A 25,237-nucleotide genomic window follows, 5' to 3' on the forward strand; every position below is an offset into this window, starting at 1 on the left:
GATTTAAGGCCATAGCGCCTTAAGGGTTGGGAGGTTGGCCTAAGGTTCACTCTCTTGTTCGTTTCACAGTTGGTATCCTGCTCAGGTGACAGTTGGAGCCTTCTGGACTAGTTGATTTCCTCATGGCTCCTCCAAGGCTTTAGCATCGCTCCAAAGGCTGACCACGCCCGGCAACGGCACAAGACACACGACATCGTGCCACAGGTTACAACAAACACCACGCTCGTCGACTTTTACGAGTTTGCATGCAGCGCATGAGCATGCACAAGGTTGACTCAACTCGACGCTTGGCTGTCGGCTGAGGCGGCAACGGTACCCCTAAGTCTAGATGCACTATCCAGGCAACCCCGGAGAGACTTCACTCGGGAACCTTTAAAACAGAGTGACAGACAACAGACAATTATTCTCTCCGTTTCTATTCATCTGCTACACACAGTTCTTACCGGATCCGGTCTTGTATGTCTGCAAGAAGGCTCGACGCAAACGAGCTGAGCTTCTTCCCAGTCTGGCCAGCCATTTGTTTCAACGCGGACATGTCCTGAGAGGCCTGAAAAATCACCCAGGTCACTTATATATATATATATATACACAACCAAGCCTCTCTCACGCACCTGCATTGATAATCTTGTCACGAGTTCCGATGCGGTCAGATCTGCGGACGATGCAACGGAGTTGCCTTCGTTTCGGTCGAAGAAGTCGGCACTTGATATGGACGACGAGTTCTGCAAGCCAGTGTTCAAGGGATAACTAGTCCGTGTCAAAAACAAGCTTACCGCGAATTTTTGCAGGCGCACGTTGTTATCTACATCCGCAACCTTGCTGGGATCGTTGAAAAACTGCGCAGAGGATATAGACTTGGCATTTGAAAACTTTCGTTGAGCCTCGTCACTTTCTTCAACCTGTAAACGAGGAGTGTGATAAGATCAATCTACTATGGCGCTGCTACTCAGATCGGTACCTGGGTCTTAGATCGACTGGAACGGGAGGAACTCTTCGCCTCGGAACTGAAGTCGGAGAAAAAGTCGGTTTTACTGGACGGTGCCACCACGTGCCCGGAGTTTGTAGACACGGCAGGTGGATCGTCATCGTCGGCATAGACGAAACGAGATCTAGGAGCAGGAGCAGCTTGCACAACCGCAGGAGAAGGCGCCGCCCCCGCTGCTGCTGCTGCTGTCTCTGTCTCTGCCGGCTTCTGATCATACAGGTTGTCACTAGTCTGCAAACAGGAATGAGAGTTTTCAGTATACGAGCGAGCGGCCAAGGGAAGTTGAAAAACACAACCTTGGTGGTGAGCTTCTTCACACCCAGGCCTCCACCCGACTTTCCACCTCCAATCTTTCTCAAGCCAACAGCGGAGGCCTTTTTGGGAAGGGCGACAGCAGGAGTGACAACAGGGGGTAGCAGCGCGGCATCGTTCTCGACGTGCTCGTCGTCAAAGTGCGGTGAGGCAGGCCCGAGCTTGGGGCTCGCAACTGTGTCAAGTTTGGCGGAATCCTTGGCGAGAACTTGCCTGTAAAGCTCGGCCGCTCTGGACGTATACTTGGACTCGATCTTGCCACCGTCGGTCCAGCCGTGCTGCTTGAAAAAGGCATGCGCACGACCATTCCCACCAACAAGCATCAGCTTGAGCTGATCTTGTGTCCACGAGTCGAGATTGGTGGACCTGTGAAGAGCCATTCTCATTCGTCACAAGAATCGAGACCAAGTCACTCTCTCACTCGATCGCTCACCTCACGAAGCTTATGTGAACGCCCAGGCTGCGGTGGAGAGCCGAGCAGTCGAGGCAGATGAAGACTCCATAGGGGATTGATGCCCAGGTTGGGTTCTTCGTGGAGCAATCGAAGCACACCTGCATTAAAACAAAGGAAACAAAGCTAAGCTAGGGGTATGGCGCTCTTAGTACCTTGTTGTCCGCCTTGGCCTTGAGCCGCCTGAACACGGCGTCTCTCTCCCAGTGCTCGTCCCCTCCGGCAGCCATGAGCCTAGATCTAGGTCTCCTCCTCCCTTCCTGGTTACCCTAAATAAGGGCCTAGGGTTTATCGATCCGGGAAAATGGGGCTCGTCCTGCTGCTCCTCCTGGCGCTCACCGGAGTAATCCAGGCGCTGGCAGCTTACAGCGATGTGTTCCGCCACGCTTCCGCGCCTCAATTCCACCACGGTGCCTTCCAGGACATCAGCGACAGCATCCGATTCGATGTTCATCGCTTCCTGCATTCTCGTGCCGAGGTGAGCTAGCTACGCCCTGATTCGATCGATCAGACGGGCTGATTCATGGCGCCAGGTCCCTTTCGAGGTCCCTCTGGAAGTAAATGTGGTGCTCCTGGGATTTAATGGCGATGGTGGCTACCGCTACACGCTGGATGCGGTCAAGCTCAAGAATGTGCTCAACCAGAGCATTCCCCGCCACAGGCCTGCCTGCTTGGAGACTGGCCAGCGTCTCGACATTGAGCACAAGCTCTACTACAACGTCATGCCGGTAAAGCCGAGCATCAAAACTTTCCTTTTGGGCCAATTCTTCGTGTGTTACAGGCCGGCCAGATCGAACTTCTGACTGTCGAGAGCCATCTCAAGGGGGCCATGGTGGCTACCAATTCGACTGCAAGAGAGGTTGTTCTTACTGGCATCTTTGTCCTCTCAACTTATGTCTGGGGTTTAGACAGAGTTTGGCAAAGTGCTTCCGTTGTACGAGGTGGAGGCCACCAAAGTTGAGCCGCTTTTCGACCGCTTGTACAGCTACCTGTTTGGTGTAGAACCGGATGCCAACACGAGCACGCACAAACACTTGCCGGTTGCGATTTTTATCCTTAACCTCGACAAGGTCTGGCCATTTGCTACTTATAGCTGTTGAATCCTGACATGGTTTGGCAGGTGCGTATGGACCCTCGAATTCCTGTCGACGTCAACAATGCAACACTGTCCTCGAAAATTGAAGGGCTCACACCTGAACAGCTGAGGGAACAAGAAGGTGGCTATATTTACAAGTATCGCTACAACGAAGGTGCGTCGACGCAGCTTTGGCTGAGCTCTGGAAGGTGCTAGTGCTTACTGTAGAATGCATATGTCCAGCTTACTTCTCTCTTTCAGGTATGCCGTGATTGATATTGCGGCTGGGCCTTGTGCATATGGAAAAGTGGACTCGAACGAAGGCAGTGTAGGATACAACACGGTTCCGAGGTTGCAAAGCGTCTTCTTTCCTCGAGGACGGTCTCCGATCCAAGACACAAAAGCACACAGTGTTTTCTCCGGCCAACTTGTTGCGCTTGTCGCATCTGCTGTTGAGTACTTGATATCACCAGATGTCAGGTGAGCATCTATTGTTACGTTACGATCGGCTAACGAGTGGTTCGAGCAGGTATGAAACAGTGGACGTTGCGCAGAGGCTTCTGGTTTCTGTCATAATCTTGAGAAACCATCAACAAAATACTCTACTTCATTCCGGGGGAAACGATACAATAGACATGGATGCAATCGAGAGAGAGGTATCTGCATCATTGAGACATGTATTGCTCATTCTTTACCGGACTTTTGTCAGGTCAAGAAACTGGCCGAGCCGGGGCAGGAGGTAGTTGTCGTTGGAGGAACACATAACTTGCATGACCACGAGAAGCTGGCAATTGCTGTTAGGAAAGCATATCGCAGTTTGTCAACTCATGAGACTACGAAGGACGGACGGTATCAAGTTCGGATCAAACCTTACCTTGATGGTTCTGTTCTAAGAGAGGTACACTTGTTATCGATGTCGCAAATAATCATCTTACTGGTACAGTTTGATGCAGGAGTTCAAACTTTCTGCCGATCTTCTAGCGTCGGGGCTTCTTGAACTTGCGGAGCCGTCCCTCTCAAATAAGTTCTTCAATTACATGGTTGCTCTTTTTGAATGCAATGAAATTTTCTGAACGATTTATGTTGCAGGAGGGGGAGCCAGATGAGGAGCAGTTCAAACGCGACCCAGTGATCAAATCCTCTTCTCGACAGGATTGGAGGTACGGCAGCAAGCAAGACAAGGAAAATAAGAGAGCGGAATCCAGATTGCAAAATCCTCCAAATGTGAAGAAAGCCTACGGAACCAGAGTTGTCCCCGTGTAAGTTTTTCTTCTCAGGGCTCCTGCACCATTCTAAAATGTATTTTCTTGCAGATTTGTGTTGTCACTGGCTGGACTCGATGAGGAACTTCTCATGCAAGGAGAGAGTGCTGTCTGGACAAGTAACGACGCTGTTTTTGTTGTACAGCACGAAAGCGATCCCTTCAATTTAAGGTCTGCTACGTTTATCTTATATGCTCTCTTGTGACTAATAATGTGGCTATGTGGTAGCTATGTTTCGGAGACGGCGAGGATACAAGCAGTTCCAAAGAATCCTCAAAGACACATCATTGCTGGCCTGGCTGCCGTGGTGGGAGGCTTGGTGGCACCATATGAAAGAGCATCGCATGTTCATCAGCGTCCCCTGGTAAACTGGCTCTGGGGCTCCGGTCATCATCCGTTTGGTCCCTTCTCTAACGCAGCAAAGATTAGCAGCTTACAAACTGACACGGCGTTGGTACGTGGTGTGGTCTTTGTTAGATTTTCCTTAATCTGATTCTCTCAAACAGCGGAATTCGATTTATGCACGCGTGGACCAAGCTCTTCGAGCTATAAGACAATCCACAGAGGTGTGGTTGCAAAAGCAGATGTTTGTTTTTCCTGACCGTGGCCTTTACCAGAGCATCCAATCATTCACAAATGAGTTCCTGAAAACTCCGCTTGGAGAGCCTGTGAAGGGTAAGAAGCCACAGTCTGTTGCGGGACTGTGGCTCGACAAATTCTACAAGAAGACTACGAACCTTCCCATGCCAATTCCGCACGAGCTGGTCCAGCAACTGGAAACTTACCTGGATGTAAGATCGTCTCTCTATCTTGTGTTGGCTGTTGGTAACTGTTTGTGGACTCAGGAACTGGAGACGCAGCTGGTGGAAGTGTCGTCTCGTTTGTACAATCATGAACTGCTGGAGGCACATGAAAACTCCACACACCTGCTGCAATACACGACATTTGCCAAAGCGTAAGTGGATTCAGAAAGGAACCTCGCATTGTGCTGATTGGTTTCCCATGCTGCAGCTATGTGGAGCATGTCCTGGAAACGGAGAGAGACCGGATGAGGTGTTGTCATGTGGAGCATTCGATACCAGTCCAGAGCTCCCAGGCCCTGATTTACGGGGTGATATTGCTTACGGGCTTTGTCATATATTTCCTCGTCATTTCACTTTCAGGTGACAAATGGTAAAGCAAACGAAAAGCTTTTGAGGAACACAATTTTGGCACCTGTGAAATAATAGAAACACCTAACGTCTTCGATCGTCAGCAAGCACCTTATCTCCTTGGTGGCTGACCAAGAAATGCATTGTCAGAGTGTCGTCCAGGCATGCCCAAGACTTGAGAGCAACGTTCACAAAAATGACAACGACCCTTATGGCAGCGAGATGTTGTGAAACTTTGATCATTGGGTAGGAAGGGCTCAGCAGGCAGTCGGATTGGGGACTCCTCTTAAGAAAGTGACGAGGCTTTTCAACCGCCAAATCTATATAGTTTTTATAACGACTATGAACACTGCGTCTTCCATGTCGAGTGCCGAGCTCGTGACAAGATTACTATGGCCTTTTGTGTGTACGTATGACCTGGGTGCCCTCTCTGTCCGCATTGAAACAAATGGCTGGGGAAGAACTTCTCAGCTCGTTTGCGTCGAGCCTGGATCTAGTCTTTGGGGGCTCAAGCGACGAAACAAACAACCTGTTGATCGAGTCCCGCTGCTTCAGCTTCTCCTGTTCTACAGCCATGACGTCGGCCTTGTCCGTGAGGCCCTGAGAGCGGTAGGCCTGGATGAGGATGTTGTAGGTGAGGTGGTCGGGCTTGCATCCCTGCTCCTGCATGGCGGCGAAGTAGCGGTCGATGCTGCTGATGTCGGAGGCCCTCCTGTAGGCGTCGAGCACCGAGTTGTAGAGCGCGGTGTCGGGCTGGACCTTGTGCATGCTCATCTGCTCCAGCAGCCTGGGGAGCTTGCGCTGCATCCCAAACTTGCCGTAGAAGTTGATGAGCGTGCAGTAGGTGACGGAGTCGGGCCGGACGCCCCCACACTTCATGCTGGTGAAGGTCTTGAGCATCTGCGTCTTGCGGCCGGCACGGCCATAGGCGTTGATGAGGATGTTGTAGGTGACGGCGTCAACCTGGTAGTGGTACCTGTGGATGTAGCGCACAACCGCGTGCATCTTGTCGAACATCTCGGCCTTAGCGTAGGCGGCCATGAGCGAGTGGAGCGTGAGCGAGTCGGGGCCGTCGCTGGGCGTGGTCAGCCTCTGGAACCACTCCTCCATTCGCCGGATGTCGCCGCGGTTGCCAAAGCCTTTGACGATGGCGTTGCGGCTCCAGTGGTCGGGCCTGCACGAGGGCGAGGGCGACTGGAGCATCTGGAGCGCCAGGTCGTGGAGCTTGTCGAGGGAGCCGCACTTGGCATAGGCGTCGAGGATGATGTTGTAGGTGACGCGGTTGGGCTGGATGCCTCGGGCGGTCATGTCGGCCAGGAGGTCCGCGGCACGGCTCAGCTGGCCGCAGTCGCAGCACGACTTGATGAGGAGGCTGTAGGTGAAGACGTCAGGCGAGCAGTGCGGGGTGGCGTTCATGGCTTGGAGCACTTCCATGGCGGTGCTCATCAGGTTGCTGCGCGTGTAGGCGGACATGAGGGCCGTGAATGCCTCCCGGCTGGGGCCGCAGCCGTCGGCGAGCATGGTCTGGAAGAGGGAGGCGGCCTCGTCCGGCCGCTTGCATTTGCCCAGCATCTCCAGCATGCGGATGTAGGTGCCGGCGTATGGCTGGTACCATTGCTGCGAGCGGAGGAGCTCAAACACTTTGAGCGCCGCCTCCCACTGGCCCCGCTGGATCCTGTCCGACAGTATGTCGAGCAGCGAGCTGGGCAGCAGCTTGCTCGCCTTTCTGGCCATACTCTTGCGCAAGCTCGCCTCCTCGGACGCCATGACCCGGTTTGCCACCGTCATGGCCTCCCTGGCCGACCGCTTGTCCTGCCTCGTCTCCCGCCATTGCAAGCGGCTGGGCCGCACGCTCCTGCTGCTTCCGCCGCTGCTATCGCTGCTGCTGCTGCCGCATTGGACACACATCCTCGTCCATCGCCCATTGCCAAGTGCAGCAGCGAGGTGCCAAGAGGCCGGCCATGGCTCCCGCAGATGAAACATGCATTACCTAGCTATATAGCATATGGCAGCAGAAAAGCAAGTACTTACGTGGCTCGGAAGAGGAGCATCTCCTGCTGCTTGAAGTATCTCCTCTCCTCTTGGTCCACTAGCACCAGGTTGAGGTAGTACCTCACACTGAACTTGTTGTTGATGTTGCGGTACGTGGGCGTCAGATCGTAGGGGCTGAGGAAGAGGCGGACCGGGATGGATTCACCTGCGCAGCGCAGCGGATGCATGTCATTTGTCGTGCGAGTGAGAGTGAATGGAGTTACCCCGGACTGGTGCCCCGTCCATGATCTCGTACTTGGCCAGCGTCTCGCTCTCGTTCAGAGTGTTGGGCCCGGAGCCGGTTGACTCTCTACGCCGGATCTCCAGTTCCATGTGCTTGATCTTGATGCGCACCAGCAAAAAGTAAATCTTCCCAATTATCACGTCCTTGAGATGGTACCTGCGAGCGATGTCAACGTAGTCAACTCCCAGCACACAATAGGTAGAGAAACACTGGTACTTGCTCTTGGTGTACTCAAACTCAATGTGCAAGCAGTCCTCGATGCCCACCTCCATCTGTGCGTTGCAAACCAGCTTACTTCAGGCTCCAAGAGAGTGAGTGACAGGGGCAGACATACCTTGATGCTGGTGTTGATCTCTGGATGGGGATTGAAGTTGCGGACCTTCAAAACAACAAAGCTTTTCATCATGGCACTCTCTAAGACACAAACGAATGTGCTTACCCAGAACTCCTTGTGCTCCACAATGTTGGCCGCAACATAGCTCCTGCTCACTGTGACCTTGAGCACATAGCTGCAAGGCAACAACCAAGGTGTCAAGGACAGTGGGGGCCGGGGGCAGCTTTCCTTACCGGAGCCTAACATTGACACCGTTGTAGGATTCATACTGCATCTCCACGGTGGAGAACTCAAACGGATAGATCTTGCGGTCGTGGATCACTCCTGGCACGTCCAGTTCCCTGACTTTTGCCAGTGCTCACGGATGAGATGGTAAGAAGCCAAGCTAGTAGGTAGTAGAGAACAGGTTACCAAGAGATGTGAAATCGTAAAAGTGGCCACGGTCCACGTACAGCTCTGCCAAAGAAGAAGATAATACATCCATGGGTGTTAAGTGTAATTCCTCACCTATCTGACCCAGGAGCTCGATCTTGACGCCCTGATGCTCGATCCGCTTCCCCGGGAGGGGGTCGATCCTCACCTGTGACAGGCACTATTAGCAACGAATGCGGCTCCAAGCGATCAACCAAACCTGGCCGGCGACGCTGTCCTGGCTCCGGAACAATGGCACGGACGCCATTTGCCCATTCTCCTTCTTGAGGGTAACCTGGGAATTCGTGGTCCACGTGATTGATTGGCGGATCGATCTTGAGAGCTTTGGATCGACTTACATGCTTGCGCGTGTCCTCGTCCGCGAGCTCGATGGAGACGCTGGCCAGCGGGCTGAAGGCTCCCACAAGGAAGTTCTGCGCGCGCACCAAATCTTGTGTCACAACAGTTAAAAAGCGAGATCGAGCAAGTGTTACCATTGGCCGCAACTCCTCACTCTTTCTTGTGAATGGCCCCCGACGGAATGGCCCCCGACGTGTGCTCTGGACGAGACTCGAACCCGCGACGTGTGCTCGCTGGTCAATTCAACCACGTCAGCATTTTGTTGACGATGGGCGGCCCAGGCCATTGACGAGAAGCAAGAGGAAAGAGAGAGAGAGAGAGAGAGAGAGAGAGAGAAAGAGGGAGCGAGAGAGGAGGGAGGGAGCAATTCATCCGCAGTGGGAAGTGGCCGCGAGGAAGGTAACTAATAAATAAGCTCAGGCCCCCCGGGAAGAGGAAGGAGGTGAGGAGATAGCAGTACCCTAGGGAGCGCCCAGGATGGAACGAGGAGAAGGGAGCGGGCGCGGTGGTCTCGTCGTGTCAAAGCCGGTCAGACCTCACCTGGCAGTCCTGCCGCCCCGGCCCTCCGTGGAAGCGCTCTTGCGGAGCAGCGATTTGAGCCGCAGCCCCATGGGCGTGGTGGCCAATTTCCTAGCTGAGCAGGACCCCGACTCCAGCTCCATTTCCTTCACCAGCCTCCTGCAAGGGGCGCTCGCCTCGCCATCGCCCAAGATCCTCTCGCGCTTCAAGTCGTCGCCACTCGACTCGCCGCTGCTGCTCTCTTCTTCGGCGCTGGTAAGCCTGTCTTTGTTTTCGTTTCTCGTGCTGCCGTCTAACCTTGCATTAACGGCCTGGTGCCTCAGGCAGAGCCATCTCCTACCACGGGTTTCCATGTCGTCAATCCCTTGGCATGGCATCCTCCGCCGTCTCCACTGCCACTGGTATGCTGTTGCTCTTCTCCAGGGAAATCTACTAATGCCCTGCTTGTTTCCAGTCTCCTTTGGGAGGGGTGTCTCACGGCCAACTTCTGGCACAAGTCCAGTCGCACGCGCAAGTGTTGCAGCAGCAGCAGCAGCAGCAGCAGAAGCCAGCGGACAGCAACAAGCAGGAGGAGGATGACGAGCACGGGGAGCAGCAAGACGAGGACACGAGCGTTGCTCTGGTGCCTGCTGCTCCTGCGGTGACAAGAGCAAGCGCAAGCGCATCAACACCCGCTCCAGAGCACGACGGCTACAACTGGCGCAAGTATGGGCAGAAGCAGGTCAAGGGGTGTGACAATCCGCGGAGCTACTACCGCTGCACGCACCCGGACTGCTCCGCCAAGAAGCTGGTGGAGCGCTCCGTGTCTGGAGAAACGACGCAGATTGTGTACAAAGGCGACCACAGCCACTCCAAGCCGCAGATGATCCGGAGGCTGGCGGTGACCCGCGTGCAACCGGACGACGGCAGCAAGAGGACTCTGGTGCTTGTGCCCGGCGGCGCCACCCCCACGCCTGCCCAGCGCCATGCCAGCAACAGCAACAGCAGCGACGTGGAGGAGGAGGAGGAGGAGCAAGAGGCGGAGGACGGGGAGGAGCCGGATGCCAAGCGCAGGTAACAAAGAATGCCTTTGAGACAAGCTTGAGACACTTGACTCACCTGAGTCGCCATGCTGCTTGTGCAGGAGACGGGACGGGATGAATGCCTCGAGCAGAAGCAGCGGCAGCGGCAGCCGCGAGGCACCCGTTGTGGTGCACACCAACAGCGAAGTGGACGTGCTCGACGACGGCTACCGCTGGAGAAAATACGGGCAGAAGGTTGTCAAAGGCAATCCCAACCCAAGGTGAGCTCGTTTCTAGCTAAGGAGATCTTGGTTTTGATTGGTTTAAACTCTCGCCGTGTGTCCAGGAGCTACTACAGGTGCACAAACCCGGGGTGCCCCGTGAGGAAGCATGTGGAGAGAGCAGCGGACGATCCAAAGGCAGTCATCACCTCGTACGAAGGCAAGCACGACCACGACACACCCGCTGCCAGGGGCGGCGCCGCTTCCACGTCCACCACTAGCACAAAGCTCCTCCCTGCTCCTCCTCTCTCCGCCTAGAGTACGGTAGCCTAGCTTACGCCTAGACTAACCAGCAAAAATGCAGCAACCTAACTCTGGGGGACAGTTTATATAAAGTGAAAACCCTAAACCTGGGCCGCCTGGGTTTTAAAATCCCAGCGCGGGGGAAGGAGGGCTATAGCCTAGGGCGAGCTATGGCCGTCAATGTCCGTGTTGTGGAGGAAATGGTCGCCAAGCTGAGGTCGGATCGCCACAGGGAGCGCGAGGTAAGCGCGCCTCTTTCATGTGTCAAGTCGGATTGGCATGCCCCAAACCAGGCCGGCCTCAAGCTGCTCAAGGAGTATGTCAACATGCGGGATTTCTCGAGGCTGCTGGACGAGCAGACGGAAAGGCTCCAGCGCCAGGGCCAGATTCCGCGTAACAAAGCTTTTGCTCGCTCGCTTTCTTTTCTCATCTCGCCCTGTCCTGTTTTTGTGCTGCAGCATCGACATGGCCGGGTGTGGTGCATGCCTTGTGCGAGGGCACTTCGTCATACCTGAAAACGCCCAAGAAGAAGGCGCCCAGTTTCGAGTATGCCAAGGTACTCAGGAGTCTGGTGAGGAGGGCTTGTGCCTCCGGTAAGCTGCGCGCAATCTTGCTCAAAAGCACGACGTGTTGTCAACTGAATATCCTTTGATCGCAGACAAGAGAGGGGTCCTGGTGCGCAAGCTCAGTCACCTGTACCAGCATTTGGTGGATACCGTCGTCACTGTTCCCAGCTTCCAAGCTGATTACTGCGCTATTGTGTCCGATCTTCTTAGCGAGCACGAATACCGCTTGCGCATGAAGGAGGAAACATATGCAGGTAACTCTCGCGTTATAAACGACCTCACACAGTCTTGGTTGCCTGCTCTAGAACTTGTCCAGTTCCTTCTGCAAACTCAGACGCAGCCGCACGACGATGCCTTTCTGTCCATCGTCAAAAATCCACCAGGGGGTATCCCTCCGTCTTTAAGGCCGGACGTCGCGGCCAAGCTCTCCAACATCTTTCTGCACATCAGGTGTGTTCGTAATTCTGGGAGTTTACGGACATGACACGCGGGTTCTTAAACCAGTGATATCAAAGCGGGTCTGAAAAAGGCTCTAGAGGCAGTCACCAGCTTGTTGAGGCATGATGGACCAAATCTAGGCAGTCACCTACTTGAAATTCATTGCGGTGCTAAGAAATGCCTTTTCCGGTCATGGGCTACAATTACCGACACTGCTACCAAGGTTAGATGCTACCCTGCGGTCTTTATATGCTCATTTCCTTTACTGTTACAGGACTTGTTTGTTCTGTATCTGAGGATGCAACTGAAACTAAGCAGCATTGTGAGGGACGACGAAACCGATCACCTCGAGGAGTTGTTTGACTTCGTGGTTAAGGAACTGGACGGGAAGTGTTGGTAAGCCGAACCTTTCGTAATGCCAAGAAGCTTACAGCGCATTATTCTTTTTACCCAGGGACACCAAGGCTGTACCACTTGCGAGCTCGACACACTCGTTTCTAATGCTTGCTGCCCAAGTCATTTTTGAGGTGCATTCAGCGTTTGCTATACTCTCCCGTTCTGACTTCTCTCTTTCAGTTCCTCGGCAGGGACAGAGGTCATGCTACCAACAGCTCTAAACGTAGAAAAAAGGAGAGCGTCACTGCGCTCATCACAGACAGAATACGTGATTTGAAACCGTTGTGGTAAGAGTCATGTTGGTGTGCGACATCGTCACATTCCTGCAATAATCAGGGCTGGCGCCATTTGCCTTCTGCTGAGGCACTATGGTTCTAAGCTTCCGCAGCAGTTCTTATCTGATGTCTTTCAAGCTTTGGTGCAGAGGTACGTCTCGACTACAATGCTGTATGATAAACATATGTATGTGCTTTTTGAAGGTTGCCTATTGAAGCGATCAACGTCATGTCCTTTGAAGTACCTTTATGGCTTATAAGGTTTGTCTTCCACTGCTCTTATATCTGACATTATTCAGAACAATCCAGATGCGTCAACGAGATTTGTGATATTGGGGACCATGGAACCTGGCAGGTGTGGTAGATTGTAATTTTTCCACTCTTCTGCACTCTTCTGTTATTTACGTCCGCTAGTCTTGCAGAACGCAAGCCTTTGGCAGTGTGTGTGGGAGGCGACAATCAAATGGATATTGTTGATGAGCACTGTGCTGGTTCTTGTATGGGTGATGTCGTACTCCTCCCCATTGTCTTCTCATGATGCTTGCAGGTGGACGAGGCTTTGAAGCTACTGAGCAACATATTGCTTATGGTAGCTTTTCCGGGTATTATGAGACTTTGACCTCTGACTTTGTTGTTTCTGCGATGCAGAATAACTCGCCTGCTTTTGTTGCTCCGAACGAAATTTGGGAGCTCCACGTATTCAGAGATCAACCAACAAGGTATCGTCATCTCCTTGAGCTCTTCCGCAGGTTTTGCTAACAGTTATCGCACCCGCAGAAGTGCTCTCTTTTTTGTTTCTGTGTTGTTTTCGACTGCTCCCTGTCAGGTAATTAATAGGTTGATCAGATACCTGGAATGACATTCGATTTGCTCTTCCAGGACTTTGTTCTTCGAAAATCTCTTCTTGTTTGGGCTCTGAAGGCATTGAAGTTTCAGGTGTCCAACCTTCTCGTTCTTTTTCTTTTGTTCTTTTTCTGTTGTAACTTCTCGTCTTTTAGGCCGGATCTTCGGAATGTCAGGTACCCCTCAAGCTTATAAGCTGGACGCTCCTTTCTCTCTCGGTTGGTGCGCTGGAATTTCAAGTAAAGGATGCCGCTACTTTCTTACAGAGCTGGTCGGAGGTAATTAGATTCTTAACTATTTGTGATAAAATCTCCGTGCCGAGTTACTCGCCTAAATTTCTCAGCAAACGGAACAAGGCAAGGTTCTAGAAGCGGAGTTGCGTGAACTTGACCTTGCAGACGAAGTTTTAGCCAACTGTGGAGTTGAAGGATTGTCCGCAATCAACGTAAGCACATTTGCATTCGTGGATATTCTTTTAGAAGCTGGTTTCTTCAGGTTGAATTCCAACGAAACAGTTTAGTGAGTCTTTCTCAAAGCGACGATTTACTTCAAATCCTTGGTGAAGGTATTTTGCAACTTATTCAAGAAGTAAAATGCCAGCGACTGGAATCTCTCCTTCGGGTGGCCGTACTTGTGTCCTACTGTTTTGTGGGAGTCGAGGTTTCAAGGAAAACGAGGTAAGCCTATTGCTAAATGAAATGATTCTGAGATTTTTTTTTCCAGAGGTCACACAGTCCTTCTTTGGAGTCGCGATGGAGAAATCTTTACCTCACCTGCAGTTCTTATGGGGTGCTGCATTTTGCGACTGGAAAGTGTTGGAGAAACTGGGGAGGCATCTAGACAACTCACTGTGAAATCACTTCTTGCATTAGATGAGCTTGTTTCTGCAGAAAGCGCCGGCCAGACAAAGCTTGTTTCCCGGTGCTCCTTTGAAGGATTATTGAAAGTCTTGCGGAGTTTATTAGAGGACGGCAGAGTATGTGAATCCACAACTTCTAATTCTGTACTGAACGATGCGGAGCTGGATGCACCTAAACGAGAAAACTGGAAAGTCATATGCATATCCATGATTTGCAGCCTCGGCCGGCAAATTCCAGAGGCTGCGTTTCATATTTTGCGAGATCTACTGCTTGCTTCAGAGGACTTTAAGGTAGTTGTTTTCACTTTAATGAATGTTTGGATGGCATTTGACCATAAAGGTTTTCGCAGGTTCGTGAAAAGCTCATATTTTCTATGTGCAGTATTTTTACGATTCCTGAGATGCTACCGAGACTTGAGGAACTGGTAAGCTGCGTTAGTTTTGCCAGTGCTTTGACGCGTAAGGACAGGTCGAAGAATTGATGAATTCCCTACAAAAAGGTCAAGTTTGTGACTCTACCTGTTTCAATACTCTGGCTTCTTCCCAACTGCTGCTGTCAAAGTTGAAAGCCGAGAAAGATAAAGCCAAACTGGCACAGGTCCGTCGTCCCCAGATTTCCTTGTTTATAGCTTTGAGCTTTCTTTCAGGTACTTCCAAGGTTTCAAAAGATTATAGAATACGTTTCGAAGGTGAATGCTCTACAATATACAACGCGTTTGAAAATTGGCGAAGCTGTTGCAGACTTGATGATACTGGATGCGACCCTTGCCCAGGTATCCCGTAGCTTGTTACGTAATCAATCCCTTTGACAACGGCTTCTGATTGTAGGATTTAATGTTTTTGGAACTTCTGCAAGATCCTGACTTTCGTGTCAGGGCCGGTCATGCTAGCCGAATACATATCTTGTTTGAGACGTGGAGCGGACATCCCCAACTTCTACAGGATGTCCAGTAAGTTTGTTTTTGCGATGATGATAAGATCTCTGACAAGTTAGTGCATGTGCTAGAGCTAGTCTTGGAGTGAAACTATCAACTTCCCACCTAGGTGATACAACGGAAGCTCTTCTGTATAAAACGGCAATAATAGCTATCGGTGAAGTAGCAGCTGCAAGCGAACAAGTGGAAGCTGATGTACGACCACTGCTATTTATATTCTCATTGTCATGCTCATTTTACCTTTTCAGGCTGTGTGCATTATTCTTGCCCAAGCTGCTCTACAGCCCATGCATAGGTAATGTTAGCATGTTTCTAATAACACAATTGAGATTTGATTGTTGCAGGAGTTTAGTCGTTGCAGTGCTTAATAAAATTGCCAAACAACTGGGCTATACAGACAGATTTAAGGTTGTGATAGCTGTAATATGCGCTGTTTACTAGTTCGTGTATATTTGTTTTGAAGTTCTTCAAGCAGCTGCTCAGATCGATATTGGACTGCTGGGTTGCCGCTTCATTTCATATAAGTGAACTCCTGAAGGTATGCAAATCTTGAAGTTCTAACTTTATTTGATTGTTTATATGTAACCAGGTGAGCGACATACTTATCCAACCTTCAAATGCATACGGGTTCCTTGAGTATTGTCTTCCGTTCATACTACCTTCTTCGTTCCTACATGGACAACATGCCGAAATTCAGCAGATAGCACAGGTATGCATAGCAGGTATTTGCCCATTTGAGTCTTACTTTTGTTTAGGAGAGAACAATGTCTGTCAGTTCATTGGTCGAGGAGAACTTTGCCTCTATTTTTGCCTTCCTTGCCGCTCTGGATTGGGGTGGATATGATAAAGCCTCGTTGGTTCTTCAAAGCCCTCTATTTGAAACTCAAATTCAGCGGGAGAAGCTTATAAAACAACACGTGGTAGGTGCTGAGTTTCTTTTCTTGTGCGGCTGAAGTGCTTACATACAGCACGACAGTTTTCTATTGCAAAAAATATCATTCTGCTAGTGAAGGCGGACGCTGTGTTGCCATCAGTTTCGAAGGATGCGGCCATGGCTGCCGTAAGGGCAGTTGCGAAGGGGTTATTTGAAGAGTATGTATCGTACATTCAAATATTTCTAACTGATAACACTGGAATTTACTCAGTAGTAGACGCCAAGAAGTGAAGGAGCTCGTATTCCAGGTTAGTGCATGCGCCTGGGATGTTGATTCTCACTTGACGTGAAGAACAGATTTTGCTAGAAATTCACAAGGAGGCTTCCAGTTCTTCTCACTGGCGCCACACACGGCACTCTCTGGAAAAACTGGACGCATTCTTGAACGTTATCGAGGACGGAATTGTGATTCCGAGCACATTCCGGTAACTTTTTGTCTACTAAGGTCATACAGCTTACAATGGCATGGCAGGTACATGATGCACATAATTTTGCAATCAATTGAAATGGTTGACTTGCAACCGAAGTGCTGTTTATTGATAAATGCAATGATTGATAAACTGGAGCGCAAACCGCAGTCGTCTATGTGGATTCTGGGAGAGCATCTACAGGTTATATTTGTTATTGTGAAGTTAATGGTGGCATCTCAAATATCTTTGGTATTACAGGCTCTTGTTTCTGGACTGGTGTCATGTACTTTTAACGGTGATCTATTGTGCTCATCTGTGCTTCAGCTACTTCATCGTGTGACTCTGAAAGGCGAATCATCTTTATCCCCCTATGTGAAGGTACTGCATACTGGCTTGATAAGCTTTTCAGTTTGAACCTGTTCTTTTCAGGAACTTAACCAACTTCCGGACTTTCCTTGCTTCAACACGATAAGAGAATTCCAAGCTCAATTGCGTTCTGCCGATGCATTTTCAAAAGAGTTTGTAAAGGTAAGAACGGAGTATGCAACATATAACACTCATGAGTGCCTTCAGTTTGTGCAGAAGGCTCCTTCTCTTCCCTCTCAATTACGACTATGGAGGTTTACTTCTTATTTCTATCTTTTTTTCAATCTTTTTGCTTTCTTTTTTCAGTCTTCGAAGCTTTTGCAACCAATTGCGAGATGCACCGGAATCTCGGAGTCTCTTCACTTCTGATGAATTAGTGATTGCCGTTTGGGAACTTGTTCTCTCATGCAATGACGATCATGATTATGACATCAAGAATCTGACTGCGGAACTTCTAGCTGCGGTAAGACAGTTTTGTTTGTAAAGCTATGTGTCATCCACTTACCATTGCAGGTTGGAATTGGAAATTGTGAAGCGGTGGTTTTCCATTTGCCAGACGCTAACAGAAATTTCTTGCGTCCCTCATATCGTTCAAAAACTATCGACGTGGCTGGGCCGTCTGAGGATATTTTGGAAGTAGTACTGACTCAGCTGTGCAGCTATTTACTAGATAAAGATGTTTTTATAATTGATCTGGCGTATCAAACAGCAAAGGTCTGAATCTACTTTGGTAATCTGTAAAACAAGTCACGGATTTGTGCAGGGCTTGTTGGCAACCAAAAATGGTTATGACGTTTTAAATAGACTCAATGAACAAGAGCGAGCGTACTTGGAGGTAAAACATGCAAAGCAGGCAATGTGTATTGACACATGCTACTGTTTTCAGACGCATACCGATGGTCCTAACAAAATGTTGGTGAACCTAGTTCTTGGGTGTAATGCTCGTAAGTGAGCTTGGAAATAGACATCTTTTCATCGTTTTCATGCAGCAAAATCTGGGAAGCTTGAAGATTCATCAGTTTGGAGCACTAGCGACAAAAGTTACGAGACTTGGATTTGTTCGTTGGTTCATGCCTTGATAAGCTACACCGAAGATACTCTTTTAAGGTGACTTTATTCTTTGTTATATTTTGGACTTAGGATGAAAATGCTTGCAGGCTTTGTCAGAGTCTGGTTGAGGTTAAGGCTGCACTAGCTGAGTTTCTGCTCCCTTATGCGCTTGGGTCGTTGGCTAAAGTGATCCCAATTCATTCTGCTCTGTACACTACTATTGTTACACATGCAAGTGCTGGTCTGTTTATTTCATCAGAAAGCTTACAGCTTCACATGTAGGTTCAAGACCATATCTTTTCCGATGTCAACAAAAATACAAGGTCGATGCAAGTTTTTCTCGAAGCTTTTAATAGTCTACGAGCTTGTCACGTAAAGGCAGCAGCCAAAGGCTTGTCGCAAGGAACAAATACGCTGGAGCCTCTAAAGTGGCCTAAGGTAGTTGAATTTCATTATAATCTTTCAGGTTTCTTCTTCCTCAGGTTTATTGGCTGGATGTGGATTACCTTCTTACGGCCAAGACAGCACAGGTCGGCTTATTTTGTGTTTGATTTGGGTTCTATGACATTTAACTTGGAAACTGTTCAGAAATGTGCGGCGTACTTCACTTCTGTTCTCTATGTTGAACATTGGTGTGAAGAAAATTTCGGAAAGGCTGTGCTGGGAGAACGAGAACTTTCGGGAGATGAGGACGAGGTAAAATCTTGCATCATTCTTGACTGTAATCGTGTCTTAACGTGATTGCCAGCTACCCGAACATCTGGAACGTCTTCTGTCTGTGTATACGAAGGTGAATGAACCAGACAGCATCTATGGCATAATTTACACTCACAATGTAAGATCAATTACTTGAACGTTGTCTATCTGATGCCAAGAATATGTTTCTCAGCCCATATCACAAGTCAGGCTGTACGAGCATGAAGGCAACTGGGGAAAGGCTTTGGAAACATATGATTTGCTGCTAAGTAGCTCAAATAACACTGACGTCCTAAAGGGTTACTACAAAGGTGTTGTACGGGCGCTGCAACACTCAGGATGCTCTCAGGTGAGGGACGTTTACAGCACAGGTCTTAGAAACATCAAGATGGAACTATTAAACGACAAGGAGTTCAAAGAATTACAGGTACATCCAGCCTTTGAGATCATCACATGATCTTTCTTGTGTGCAGTACGAAGGTGCCTGGAAGTCTGGAAAGTGGGACCTGAGTTTCGATATGAACCCCACCGGTGATGATTCTCTTAAGCTGGGCTTTCATGGAAATTTACTCAGGTAATGTTATTGTTGTTTATGTAGTATAAGTTTTGCTATCTTCATTAGCAGCTCCTTTCAATGTCTCGTTGAAGGAGATTTCAGCAGATTTGACACTTCTGTCAAACGGATGAAAGAGGTAAGGTTCTTATGTATCGTTTTCTCTCAAGTCTAACAAGTTTATCAGGACACTGTTTCTCATGTTGCGCACACCAGCCTTGAAAGCACTCAAAATGTTTATCCATCTATCGTCAAACTCCAGGCTCGTTACACCTTTTACGTTTGTGATCCTGATACTGTCTCTCTTCAGATTGTTGATTGTCTCCCGTTCGCTTGGAGTCTCCGCTGGCCATCATTGGGATCTAGTGGACCTAGCACCCCTCCCGACAGCGAGGTATGTAAGGGATTTACGTGTTATATTTTATATGTTTCTAATTTTTCCCTGGAAAAAAAATCTTTCATTCGGTTCTGCAGATACAAATGCTATTTACGAGGTGGAAAGGCATTACGAAACAAACGACGGGAAACTACAACCTCTTGGAACCATTTGGGAGCTTTATGAAAGTACTTCTTCGGGTTCTTCAGCGGGAGGACTGTCTTCCTTGTTATCTTGTTGAATACGCAGCACTTGCCAGAAAGGTTCCAAACTCTTTCTCATTTGACGCTTACCAATAAGTTTTTAGGCTGGAAGACTCAATCAAGCAGCAGGTGCAATTCAAGAGCTCAAAGGCCTTTGCCAAGGAGACAATAAGCGCAGCGAGATTTTAAGAGCCGGACGGGTCTGTTTTATCTCTAATTCATGTCGACTAAGTATACTAATGTATATGGTCTTTCAGATTGAAGAAGCTAAAGTCCTATGGGCGCAAGGTCAGCGTGAATTGGCAGTAAGTCTTGTGAAGTACTTGTTAACGTATATTGGTTCGACGGACTCCATGGCTTTGTATTGTCTTGCTGGAAAGTGGCTTGCACAAACAAGATCCGCAAGGTACCAACGTGCCCGAAATTATTTTGTCCATAACAAATTTTCGTTGCAGCTCTCATGTAATCCTTGAGTCTTATCTTGAGAAAGCTGTCATCATTGCTGAGACTAGATCTACGAGTTCTGGTAGTAGCGATTTCATGAAACGGAGAAGTAAAACACATTTCCACCTGGCCCATTTTGCTAATGCTCTTCATCGAAGTTATGAAGATCGACTTGGCTCTACCGAGTGGCAAACTGAATTACAGCTGAGAAATATGAAGGTATGATGAACTTGCAAAGACTTTTTGTCACATCATCTGTGTTCTTTAGATGAAGGAGTATGAGGCACTGGTGAGAAAAGCCAAAGAATCAAAAGTAAGCACTCTTTTATTTGGCTGTAATAACTTTTTGGTTTTTGAAAGGATGATACGCATGGTTACTCTCTTAAGGCGCTGGAAGTTCAGAAGGAGCTTAAACTGGAAAGTGTAGAGTGGACCAAGATGCATGTGAGTTATAGCTCAATACACTTGCTCCTGCCTGACAATGATGTCTGCAGGGCGACATGGCACGTGTGCTTAGAACTTGCCTCAAGTCCTACAGGAGTTGCTTACTCTCAAGTGACAAGTATGATATGAGAGTGGTAAGCTAAACTCGTAATATTGGCCTAGTTTTAATCTACTTCGATAGGTCTTTCGGTTGGTTTCTCTTTGGTTTGGGAACGTCGAGAACAAAACTGTTATAAATGACATGATCGAGACTGTGCATAAGGTAAGTTCAGTTGTGCTGCAAATTAGGGGGACTTCTAGTTGGCACACATCACATTGGCAGGTACCGTCGTTTAAGTTCCTTCCGCTGGTTTATCAAATAGCATCCAGAATGGGTGCCATAAAAACGGCAAACGATTTTCAGGTATGTTTTTCAGTCCTGAATCTTGAGACTGTGACTTGTCGTTTCGCAGTTTGCTGTGGCCTCACTTGTGAAGAAGATGGCGATTGAGCATCCGTACCACTCACTCTACCAGGTACTGTGCTTCTACCAAGCTATGTGCCTTCTAATGTGGATTTACAACTTTAGTTACTGGCGCTGGCCAATGGGGATCGAATCAAGGAAAACCAGAAGAGGAAAAACGCTTTCGTTATTGACCTAGAGAAAAAACGTGCAGCAGAGGAGCTACTGAAGGAGCTAACTAATCGCCATTCTAATTTGATCATGCAGGTAATTAATTATTACATCACAATTCAGGACGTGGTTCCTTTGTTATTTAGGTGCGAGATATGGTTGAGGTGTATATCAAACTGGCCGAGCTGGAGGTCTCACAGCAAGTAATTGCCGTGTGCAGCGTTGGCCTACTTTGTAGCTAATTTTTCTTTACTTTGTTTTTTTGCAGGACTGCCTTAAGCCAGTACCCTATCCAAGGGATATTCGTAGTGTGCGACGACTTAATCTGGTAAATACTAGAAGTTATCCTTCAATATTTCCTTCAATTGAAATTTATACAGGTCCCCGTTTTGACTGCGAACATTCCAGTAGATCGCAATTGTGACTACTCTGGTAAAAATCTCCCATATTTCGATGGATTCGAGGGAAGCATTACGTAAGATTAACTTGGTCTTGCTTTCATACTAACTAAAAGCGCAAAACATTTCAGTGTAATGAGAGGCGTTAATGTTCCAAAAGTTGTGCTGTGCCGCGGATCGGACGGCCAAAAGTATCGCCAGTTAGCCAAATCTGGGGGTGATGATCTCCGTCAAGATGCGGTCTGTAGTCTCTAAGACCTTGGAGAGATAATAACATCGATTTTCAGGTGATGGAGCAACTTTTTGGTCTTGTCAACACACTCTTAAAGGATCATTCAGAAACTCGTATCAGATGTCTTCAAATACGAACATACAAGGTACAACTAGCAGTTTTCATATGATCCCGTTTCTTACTTTCGAAAACTCAGGTTGTTCCGTTCACTCCGAGTGCTGGTGCTCTGGAATGGGTGAATGGGACCATTCCACTCGGACAGTATTTGCTGGGAAGGTAAGAATTAGTATGAGATCTTCTGGTTTGCTCAGAGAAGGAAAATTGTTTAGTTCTAAAGTACCAGGAGCACACACTCGCTACAGCGTTGCAGATTGGACGTTTGCGGAGTGCCGAGAGCATATAGTCAAGGTATGTGTGACGCCCGGCGAGCTATCCATTGTTCACCGTTTGTTGGTTAGGAATCCAACAAAAGCGCGGCCTTCCAGACCGTGTGCAAAAACTTTAGGTGAGACTATGAGATTTATTCTGCCAGGTGGTTGTAAGTTGTGTCTGCTAGGCCTGTTTTCCGCTACTTCTTCCGAGAGAACTTCTCTCGAGCTGCAGACTGGTTTGAAAAGCGGCTGAACTATACGCGAAGTGTGGCAGCTTCTTCAATGGTGAGAAATTTCTCATTTGTTGTGCTTGTTCTCTGCTGATCACGTCTTTAATTTCAGGTTGGCTACGTTGTGGGACTGGGAGACCGCCATTCGATGAACATTTTGATTGATCAGGCTAATGCTGATGTCGTCCATATCGATCTAGGGGTGGCGTTTGACCAAGGATTGATGCTTAAGACACCAGAAACGGTAGCTGATTGCTTGCTGTGCCGTAGCTGACTTGGGATACCTCCAGATTCCGTTTAGACTCACACGGGACGTTATCGATGGTATGGGTGTCACGGGTGTGGAGGGAGTGTTCAGGAGATGTTGTGAAGCGACGCTTTCCGTCTTGCGAGCGAACAAGGAAGCGTTGCTCACCATTATCGAGGTAAGTGCTACGAAGTAAGGCGGAAGAAAGTTTGCTAAGGTTGCTATGCAGGTGTTCATACACGATCCTTTGTACAGATGGGCCTTGTCACCCCTCAAGGCGCTGCAGAGACAAGAGGTATACATCATCTTTATAATGCTTCTCTAATTTCCATTCAGGGAGCCGAGTATGCGGATGTGGAGGACCCTGATAAAGTGGAGGGAAACAAAGATGCGACACGGGCACTAATGCGCGTTAAACAAAAGCTTGATGGCTATCGTGATGGCGAGAACCGTACAGTCGAGGGTCAGGTAATAAAGGATTGGCATTGCTCTCTTTTTCTTTCTTTAAGAACTGTCCCATTACAGGTCCAGCAGCTGGTCCAAGATGCACAAGATCCAGAGAACCTGTGCCTTTTGTTTCCTGGTTGGGCCGCTTGGCTGTGATGCTGCAAGCTTCTTTCACAGATGCAAGGTGCTGTGTTTTGAAGCTATACGAGGTTCAGCTGTTTGAGGAAACTAGACAGGCAGCTTGGCGATGTATTCTGGCAGTCCCATTTGCTCCAGAGGAACGCCGAACTCGGCCAGCTTGGATTGAAAAGCTTTGACAACGCTGTTGTGGGCCTGAAGGCACAGATATGTACGACGAAAATGATCAGAGAGCGCCAGTCTGAACTGCGAATCTTTACTTTGGTGACCCTCCCGAGCTCGTAATAAAGCCGCTTGATCTTCTGGTTCTTGGTGTCTATAACCTTGTCAATTCCAAACTTGGCTCCACTGGTGGCGTCCAGGAGTTTGGATGCGCCCATGGCCTCGCCCAGCTGAGTGTCCTGCAACCACCAGGTGATGAATCAAACACAAAACTCTGCCCCGCCGCACGCGCACCTTCTTCTCCAGCTGCTCCAACAAGACTTGCACGCGCTTCTCCAGCAGCAAGCTCTTGACCCCGCATTTCTGCTGCACGTCAAAAATGCACGACTCAAACCGAGCGTACAAGTCATCGCGCTCCGCTTGGACCTGGAGACACACAGCCTTGTACTACGTGATATCGCGTCCCCAGGGATGCATGCGCATGCATGCAATACCTTTTCGAGCTTCTCCTGGAGCAGCCTGTACTCCCATTCCAGGTTCTGGACGTGCTTGAGAGCGTCCACGTGTTGCAAACGCAACTGCTGAAGGGAGTGCTTATCCTGTATTGGTTTTACTTTGATCAGCAGGCAGTTCTGAAAGAGGAATTCGTTACCTTGTCATACTGAGCCATCTGTTTCCTCAGGTTCTCCACTTCCTTTAGAGCCCGTGTCAGTGGCTCGGTCAGCCTTCTGTTCTCCTGCGCAATCTCGTACATGAGCTTCTCGTTTGCAGCCTCCCTCTTTTTCATGTCAGTCACGTCCTCCTAAAAAGGTTACACTGGCGGCAGTGTCAGTCTGCTGCCCTACTCCAATGGAACTTGTTTGTGTCACCTTGAGCGTCTTGATAAGGTCGAGATTGTTCTGGGTGATGTCGTTGTAATAGCACTTGATCTCCGAGAATGCCTTCTCGTGCTTCTTCATGAGGTCCGTGATGTGCATGTTTTTACGCTCCTCAATCTCGTGTATCTCCTGCTTCCGCTGGAACTCGTCATTGTCTCTGGTTTGTTTGATCTGTGCGTGTCACGCCATTGGAGAAAGCAGCAAAGTTTGAGCCATTGAGCAACTAAACCTTCTTGTCAGTCTTGGCAATCAGATCTTGGGCATCCAGGTCAAACTGTTGCCTCATCTTTGTTATCTCCTTGGCATGGTCCTGCCAGAAACGATATCATGAGCCAGGGATACAGACATGGCATACGAGCTTCATCTGCTTGATCGTGTCCTCATAGTTGAGCTCCATTTCTTTCTTGTTGTCCTTGAGTGTACGCAGATCATTCCTGCAGCGCACAGCTGCATCAGCAGGAGGGACAAGGTGTTTATCAGTACATATCATGACATGATCCAAGCAGAGCCACGTACAAGAGTTGAGATTCACGCTGGGCTGCCTGCTGGCGCTGCAGCTTGAGAGCCACCTCGTTCTCGGCCTTGACGCTGCCCACAATGTTCTGCTGCTCATATAAGAGGTGCTTCATCCGCTGGTTGTACACCTGCATGCACGCGCACGAGTTTGCAGTCGACTAAAGGCAAATGCTCACCTTGATCTCCGCCTGCTGCCTCTCCTGGAGCTGCTCCCGCTCGACGTCTTTGTTCCGCACCAGTGCCAGAGCATGCTCGTGCTCCTTCTTCTTGATGTCCCAGAAGGACGCCACCTTGTCCTGCGCGGCCAGGCCACGAGCACGTTGAACGTTTCAAATGAGCTGCTCGGGGCCAGGAACACTCACCCGATCAATCTGCATGCGGTTGCGCTCATTTTCTTCCTTGGCCTTGTCCGCAGTAAGCGTTGCCACCTGCGCCTTGAGCTGCTCGGGTGTTGGCCCCGACGGCCCAGCGCCATCCTTGGACTTCTTCCCTCCCTTGCCTTTGCCACCCTTCTTCTTCTTGCCATCCCCCTTCTTCTTGGGTCCCATTTCCACTCA

At 49.2% G+C, this 25,237-nt stretch overlaps 6 protein-coding genes and 1 pseudogene across 11 annotated transcripts; 3 read left to right on the forward strand and 4 right to left on the reverse strand.

The window, feature by feature from the left end:
* Nucleotides 1-336: 336 nt before the first annotated feature.
* Nucleotides 337-2,005, reverse strand: LOC9642493 (probable ADP-ribosylation factor GTPase-activating protein AGD8). The gene is made up of 7 exons (XM_002986879.2): nucleotides 1,904-2,005; nucleotides 1,731-1,849; nucleotides 1,282-1,663; nucleotides 959-1,216; nucleotides 774-899; nucleotides 612-722; nucleotides 337-547 (listed from the first exon to the last, which is right to left on the reverse strand). The coding sequence occupies exons 1-7, from the start codon at nucleotides 1,976-1,978 to the stop codon at nucleotides 440-442; spliced, it is 1,179 nt and encodes a 392-aa protein (XP_002986925.2). The 5' UTR covers nucleotides 1,979-2,005; the 3' UTR covers nucleotides 337-439.
* Nucleotides 2,006-2,038: 33 nt separating this feature from the next.
* LOC9642494 lies at nucleotides 2,039-5,339 on the forward strand. The gene is made up of 16 exons (XM_024660714.1): nucleotides 2,039-2,226; nucleotides 2,282-2,476; nucleotides 2,530-2,607; nucleotides 2,657-2,818; nucleotides 2,869-3,032; nucleotides 3,085-3,303; nucleotides 3,353-3,479; nucleotides 3,533-3,721; nucleotides 3,777-3,863; nucleotides 3,913-4,082; nucleotides 4,137-4,256; nucleotides 4,314-4,539; nucleotides 4,592-4,651; nucleotides 4,703-4,876; nucleotides 4,931-5,040; nucleotides 5,097-5,339. Exons 1-16 carry the CDS (start codon nucleotides 2,053-2,055, stop codon nucleotides 5,260-5,262), a joined length of 2,421 nt encoding a protein of 806 aa, XP_024516482.1. The 5' UTR covers nucleotides 2,039-2,052; the 3' UTR covers nucleotides 5,263-5,339.
* On the reverse strand, nucleotides 5,321-7,219 carry LOC9642060 (pentatricopeptide repeat-containing protein At3g53170). Its single transcript, XM_002986880.2, has 2 exons — nucleotides 5,647-7,219; nucleotides 5,321-5,556 (listed from the first exon to the last, which is right to left on the reverse strand). The coding sequence occupies exons 1-2, from the start codon at nucleotides 7,217-7,219 to the stop codon at nucleotides 5,321-5,323; spliced, it is 1,809 nt and encodes a 602-aa protein (XP_002986926.2).
* Nucleotides 7,150-8,846, reverse strand: LOC9642495 (vacuolar protein sorting-associated protein 26B). The gene is made up of 12 exons (XM_002986881.2): nucleotides 8,751-8,846; nucleotides 8,616-8,690; nucleotides 8,477-8,551; nucleotides 8,353-8,425; nucleotides 8,257-8,301; nucleotides 8,079-8,190; nucleotides 7,951-8,020; nucleotides 7,846-7,890; nucleotides 7,728-7,783; nucleotides 7,492-7,667; nucleotides 7,268-7,433; nucleotides 7,150-7,230 (listed from the first exon to the last, which is right to left on the reverse strand). Exons 1-12 carry the CDS (start codon nucleotides 8,751-8,753, stop codon nucleotides 7,227-7,229), a joined length of 900 nt encoding a protein of 299 aa, XP_002986927.1. The 5' UTR covers nucleotides 8,754-8,846; the 3' UTR covers nucleotides 7,150-7,226.
* A 110-nt stretch (nucleotides 8,847-8,956) lies between these two features.
* Nucleotides 8,957-10,789, forward strand: LOC9642496 (WRKY transcription factor WRKY24). Its single transcript, XM_024660716.1, has 5 exons — nucleotides 8,957-9,390; nucleotides 9,459-9,536; nucleotides 9,590-10,188; nucleotides 10,259-10,417; nucleotides 10,483-10,789. Exons 1-5 carry the CDS (start codon nucleotides 9,094-9,096, stop codon nucleotides 10,673-10,675), a joined length of 1,326 nt encoding a protein of 441 aa, XP_024516484.1. The 5' UTR covers nucleotides 8,957-9,093; the 3' UTR covers nucleotides 10,676-10,789.
* Nucleotides 10,790-10,817: 28 nt separating this feature from the next.
* LOC9642062 (serine/threonine-protein kinase ATM) lies at nucleotides 10,818-23,432 on the forward strand. 6 transcript variants are annotated; one of them, XM_024660713.1, is made up of 77 exons: nucleotides 10,818-10,902; nucleotides 10,954-11,053; nucleotides 11,119-11,253; nucleotides 11,319-11,480; nucleotides 11,532-11,676; nucleotides 11,731-11,887; nucleotides 11,939-12,060; nucleotides 12,119-12,191; nucleotides 12,241-12,347; nucleotides 12,397-12,486; nucleotides 12,540-12,596; nucleotides 12,645-12,690; nucleotides 12,758-12,832; nucleotides 12,883-12,924; nucleotides 12,984-13,054; nucleotides 13,113-13,161; nucleotides 13,215-13,271; nucleotides 13,334-13,456; nucleotides 13,522-13,623; nucleotides 13,674-13,855; nucleotides 13,902-14,328; nucleotides 14,388-14,462; nucleotides 14,507-14,635; nucleotides 14,685-14,810; nucleotides 14,866-14,987; nucleotides 15,044-15,167; nucleotides 15,221-15,267; nucleotides 15,317-15,380; nucleotides 15,436-15,510; nucleotides 15,562-15,681; nucleotides 15,728-15,892; nucleotides 15,949-16,064; nucleotides 16,118-16,154; nucleotides 16,204-16,331; nucleotides 16,379-16,517; nucleotides 16,575-16,694; nucleotides 16,746-16,844; nucleotides 16,890-16,936; nucleotides 16,989-17,145; nucleotides 17,196-17,396; nucleotides 17,446-17,517; nucleotides 17,569-17,626; nucleotides 17,672-17,789; nucleotides 17,840-17,963; nucleotides 18,015-18,170; nucleotides 18,215-18,262; nucleotides 18,321-18,428; nucleotides 18,481-18,567; nucleotides 18,622-18,855; nucleotides 18,902-19,002; nucleotides 19,054-19,120; nucleotides 19,169-19,375; nucleotides 19,456-19,620; nucleotides 19,665-19,760; nucleotides 19,818-19,966; nucleotides 20,016-20,223; nucleotides 20,273-20,317; nucleotides 20,365-20,448; nucleotides 20,499-20,582; nucleotides 20,630-20,710; nucleotides 20,771-20,851; nucleotides 20,901-20,963; nucleotides 21,017-21,157; nucleotides 21,208-21,264; nucleotides 21,330-21,389; nucleotides 21,442-21,536; nucleotides 21,591-21,699; nucleotides 21,747-21,836; nucleotides 21,888-21,967; nucleotides 22,021-22,099; nucleotides 22,150-22,196; nucleotides 22,248-22,347; nucleotides 22,405-22,536; nucleotides 22,583-22,717; nucleotides 22,769-22,834; nucleotides 22,876-23,007; nucleotides 23,065-23,432. In XM_024660713.1, exons 1-77 carry the CDS (start codon nucleotides 10,831-10,833, stop codon nucleotides 23,140-23,142), a joined length of 8,322 nt encoding a protein of 2,773 aa, XP_024516481.1. In that variant the 5' UTR covers nucleotides 10,818-10,830; the 3' UTR covers nucleotides 23,143-23,432. The 6 variants fall into 6 exon arrangements, with proteins under 6 accessions (XP_024516481.1, XP_024516480.1, XP_024516476.1 ...); XM_024660712.1 differs by having other exon boundaries at nucleotides 19,169-19,243; nucleotides 19,292-19,375; nucleotides 19,665-19,966; XM_024660708.1 differs by having other exon boundaries at nucleotides 19,665-19,966.
* LOC9642063 lies at nucleotides 23,188-25,228 on the reverse strand (annotated as a pseudogene).
* Between the last annotated feature and the right edge of the window lie 9 nt (nucleotides 25,229-25,237).

The sequence above is a fragment of the Selaginella moellendorffii genome, unplaced genomic scaffold, assembly GCF_000143415.4.
Source record: "Selaginella moellendorffii unplaced genomic scaffold, v1.0 SELMOscaffold_77, whole genome shotgun sequence".
In the NCBI taxonomy this organism is placed as follows: Eukaryota; Viridiplantae; Streptophyta; class Lycopodiopsida; order Selaginellales; family Selaginellaceae; genus Selaginella; species Selaginella moellendorffii.

Excerpts from the sequence above, each read along its gene's own strand:
- LOC9642494 (XM_024660714.1), top strand. The coding sequence starts at position 2,053 with ATGGGGCTCGTCCTGCTGCTCCTCCTGGCGCTCACCGGAGTAATCCAG. Across the intron at positions 3,033-3,084 it reads CTTTGGCTGAGCTCTGGAAG|GTATGCCGTGATTGATATTG; the intron begins GTGCTAGTGCTT and ends TCTCTCTTTCAG. Across the intron at positions 4,877-4,930 it reads AACTGGAAACTTACCTGGAT|GAACTGGAGACGCAGCTGGT; the intron begins GTAAGATCGTCT and ends TTGTGGACTCAG.
- LOC9642496 (XM_024660716.1), top strand. The coding sequence starts at position 9,094 with ATGGAACGAGGAGAAGGGAGCGGGCGCGGTGGTCTCGTCGTGTCAAAG. Across the intron at positions 10,189-10,258 it reads GAGCCGGATGCCAAGCGCAG|GAGACGGGACGGGATGAATG; the intron begins GTAACAAAGAAT and ends CTGCTTGTGCAG. Across the intron at positions 10,418-10,482 it reads AAAGGCAATCCCAACCCAAG|GAGCTACTACAGGTGCACAA; the intron begins GTGAGCTCGTTT and ends CCGTGTGTCCAG.
- LOC9642062 (XM_024660708.1), top strand. The coding sequence starts at position 10,831 with ATGGCCGTCAATGTCCGTGTTGTGGAGGAAATGGTCGCCAAGCTGAGG. Across the intron at positions 11,254-11,318 it reads GAGGAGGGCTTGTGCCTCCG|ACAAGAGAGGGGTCCTGGTG; the intron begins GTAAGCTGCGCG and ends CTTTGATCGCAG. Across the intron at positions 12,192-12,240 it reads CTGCCCAAGTCATTTTTGAG|TTCCTCGGCAGGGACAGAGG; the intron begins GTGCATTCAGCG and ends TCTCTCTTTCAG.
- LOC9642493 (XM_002986879.2), bottom strand. The coding sequence starts at position 1,978 with ATGGCTGCCGGAGGGGACGAGCACTGGGAGAGAGACGCCGTGTTCAGG. Across the intron at positions 1,217-1,281 it reads TGAAGAAGCTCACCACCAAG|ACTAGTGACAACCTGTATGA; the intron begins GTTGTGTTTTTC and ends TCCTGTTTGCAG. Across the intron at positions 900-958 it reads CCAGTCGATCTAAGACCCAG|GTTGAAGAAAGTGACGAGGC; the intron begins GTACCGATCTGA and ends CCTCGTTTACAG.
- LOC9642060 (XM_002986880.2), bottom strand. The coding sequence starts at position 7,219 with ATGTTTCATCTGCGGGAGCCATGGCCGGCCTCTTGGCACCTCGCTGCT. Across the intron at positions 5,557-5,646 it reads AGAGGGCACCCAGGTCATAC|ATTTGGCGGTTGAAAAGCCT; the intron begins GTACACACAAAA and ends AAAACTATATAG.
- LOC9642495 (XM_002986881.2), bottom strand. Across the intron at positions 8,021-8,078 it reads GGTGTCAATGTTAGGCTCCG|CTATGTGCTCAAGGTCACAG; the intron begins GTAAGGAAAGCT and ends GTTGCCTTGCAG. Across the intron at positions 7,668-7,727 it reads TTTGAGTACACCAAGAGCAA|GTACCATCTCAAGGACGTGA; the intron begins GTACCAGTGTTT and ends CATCGCTCGCAG.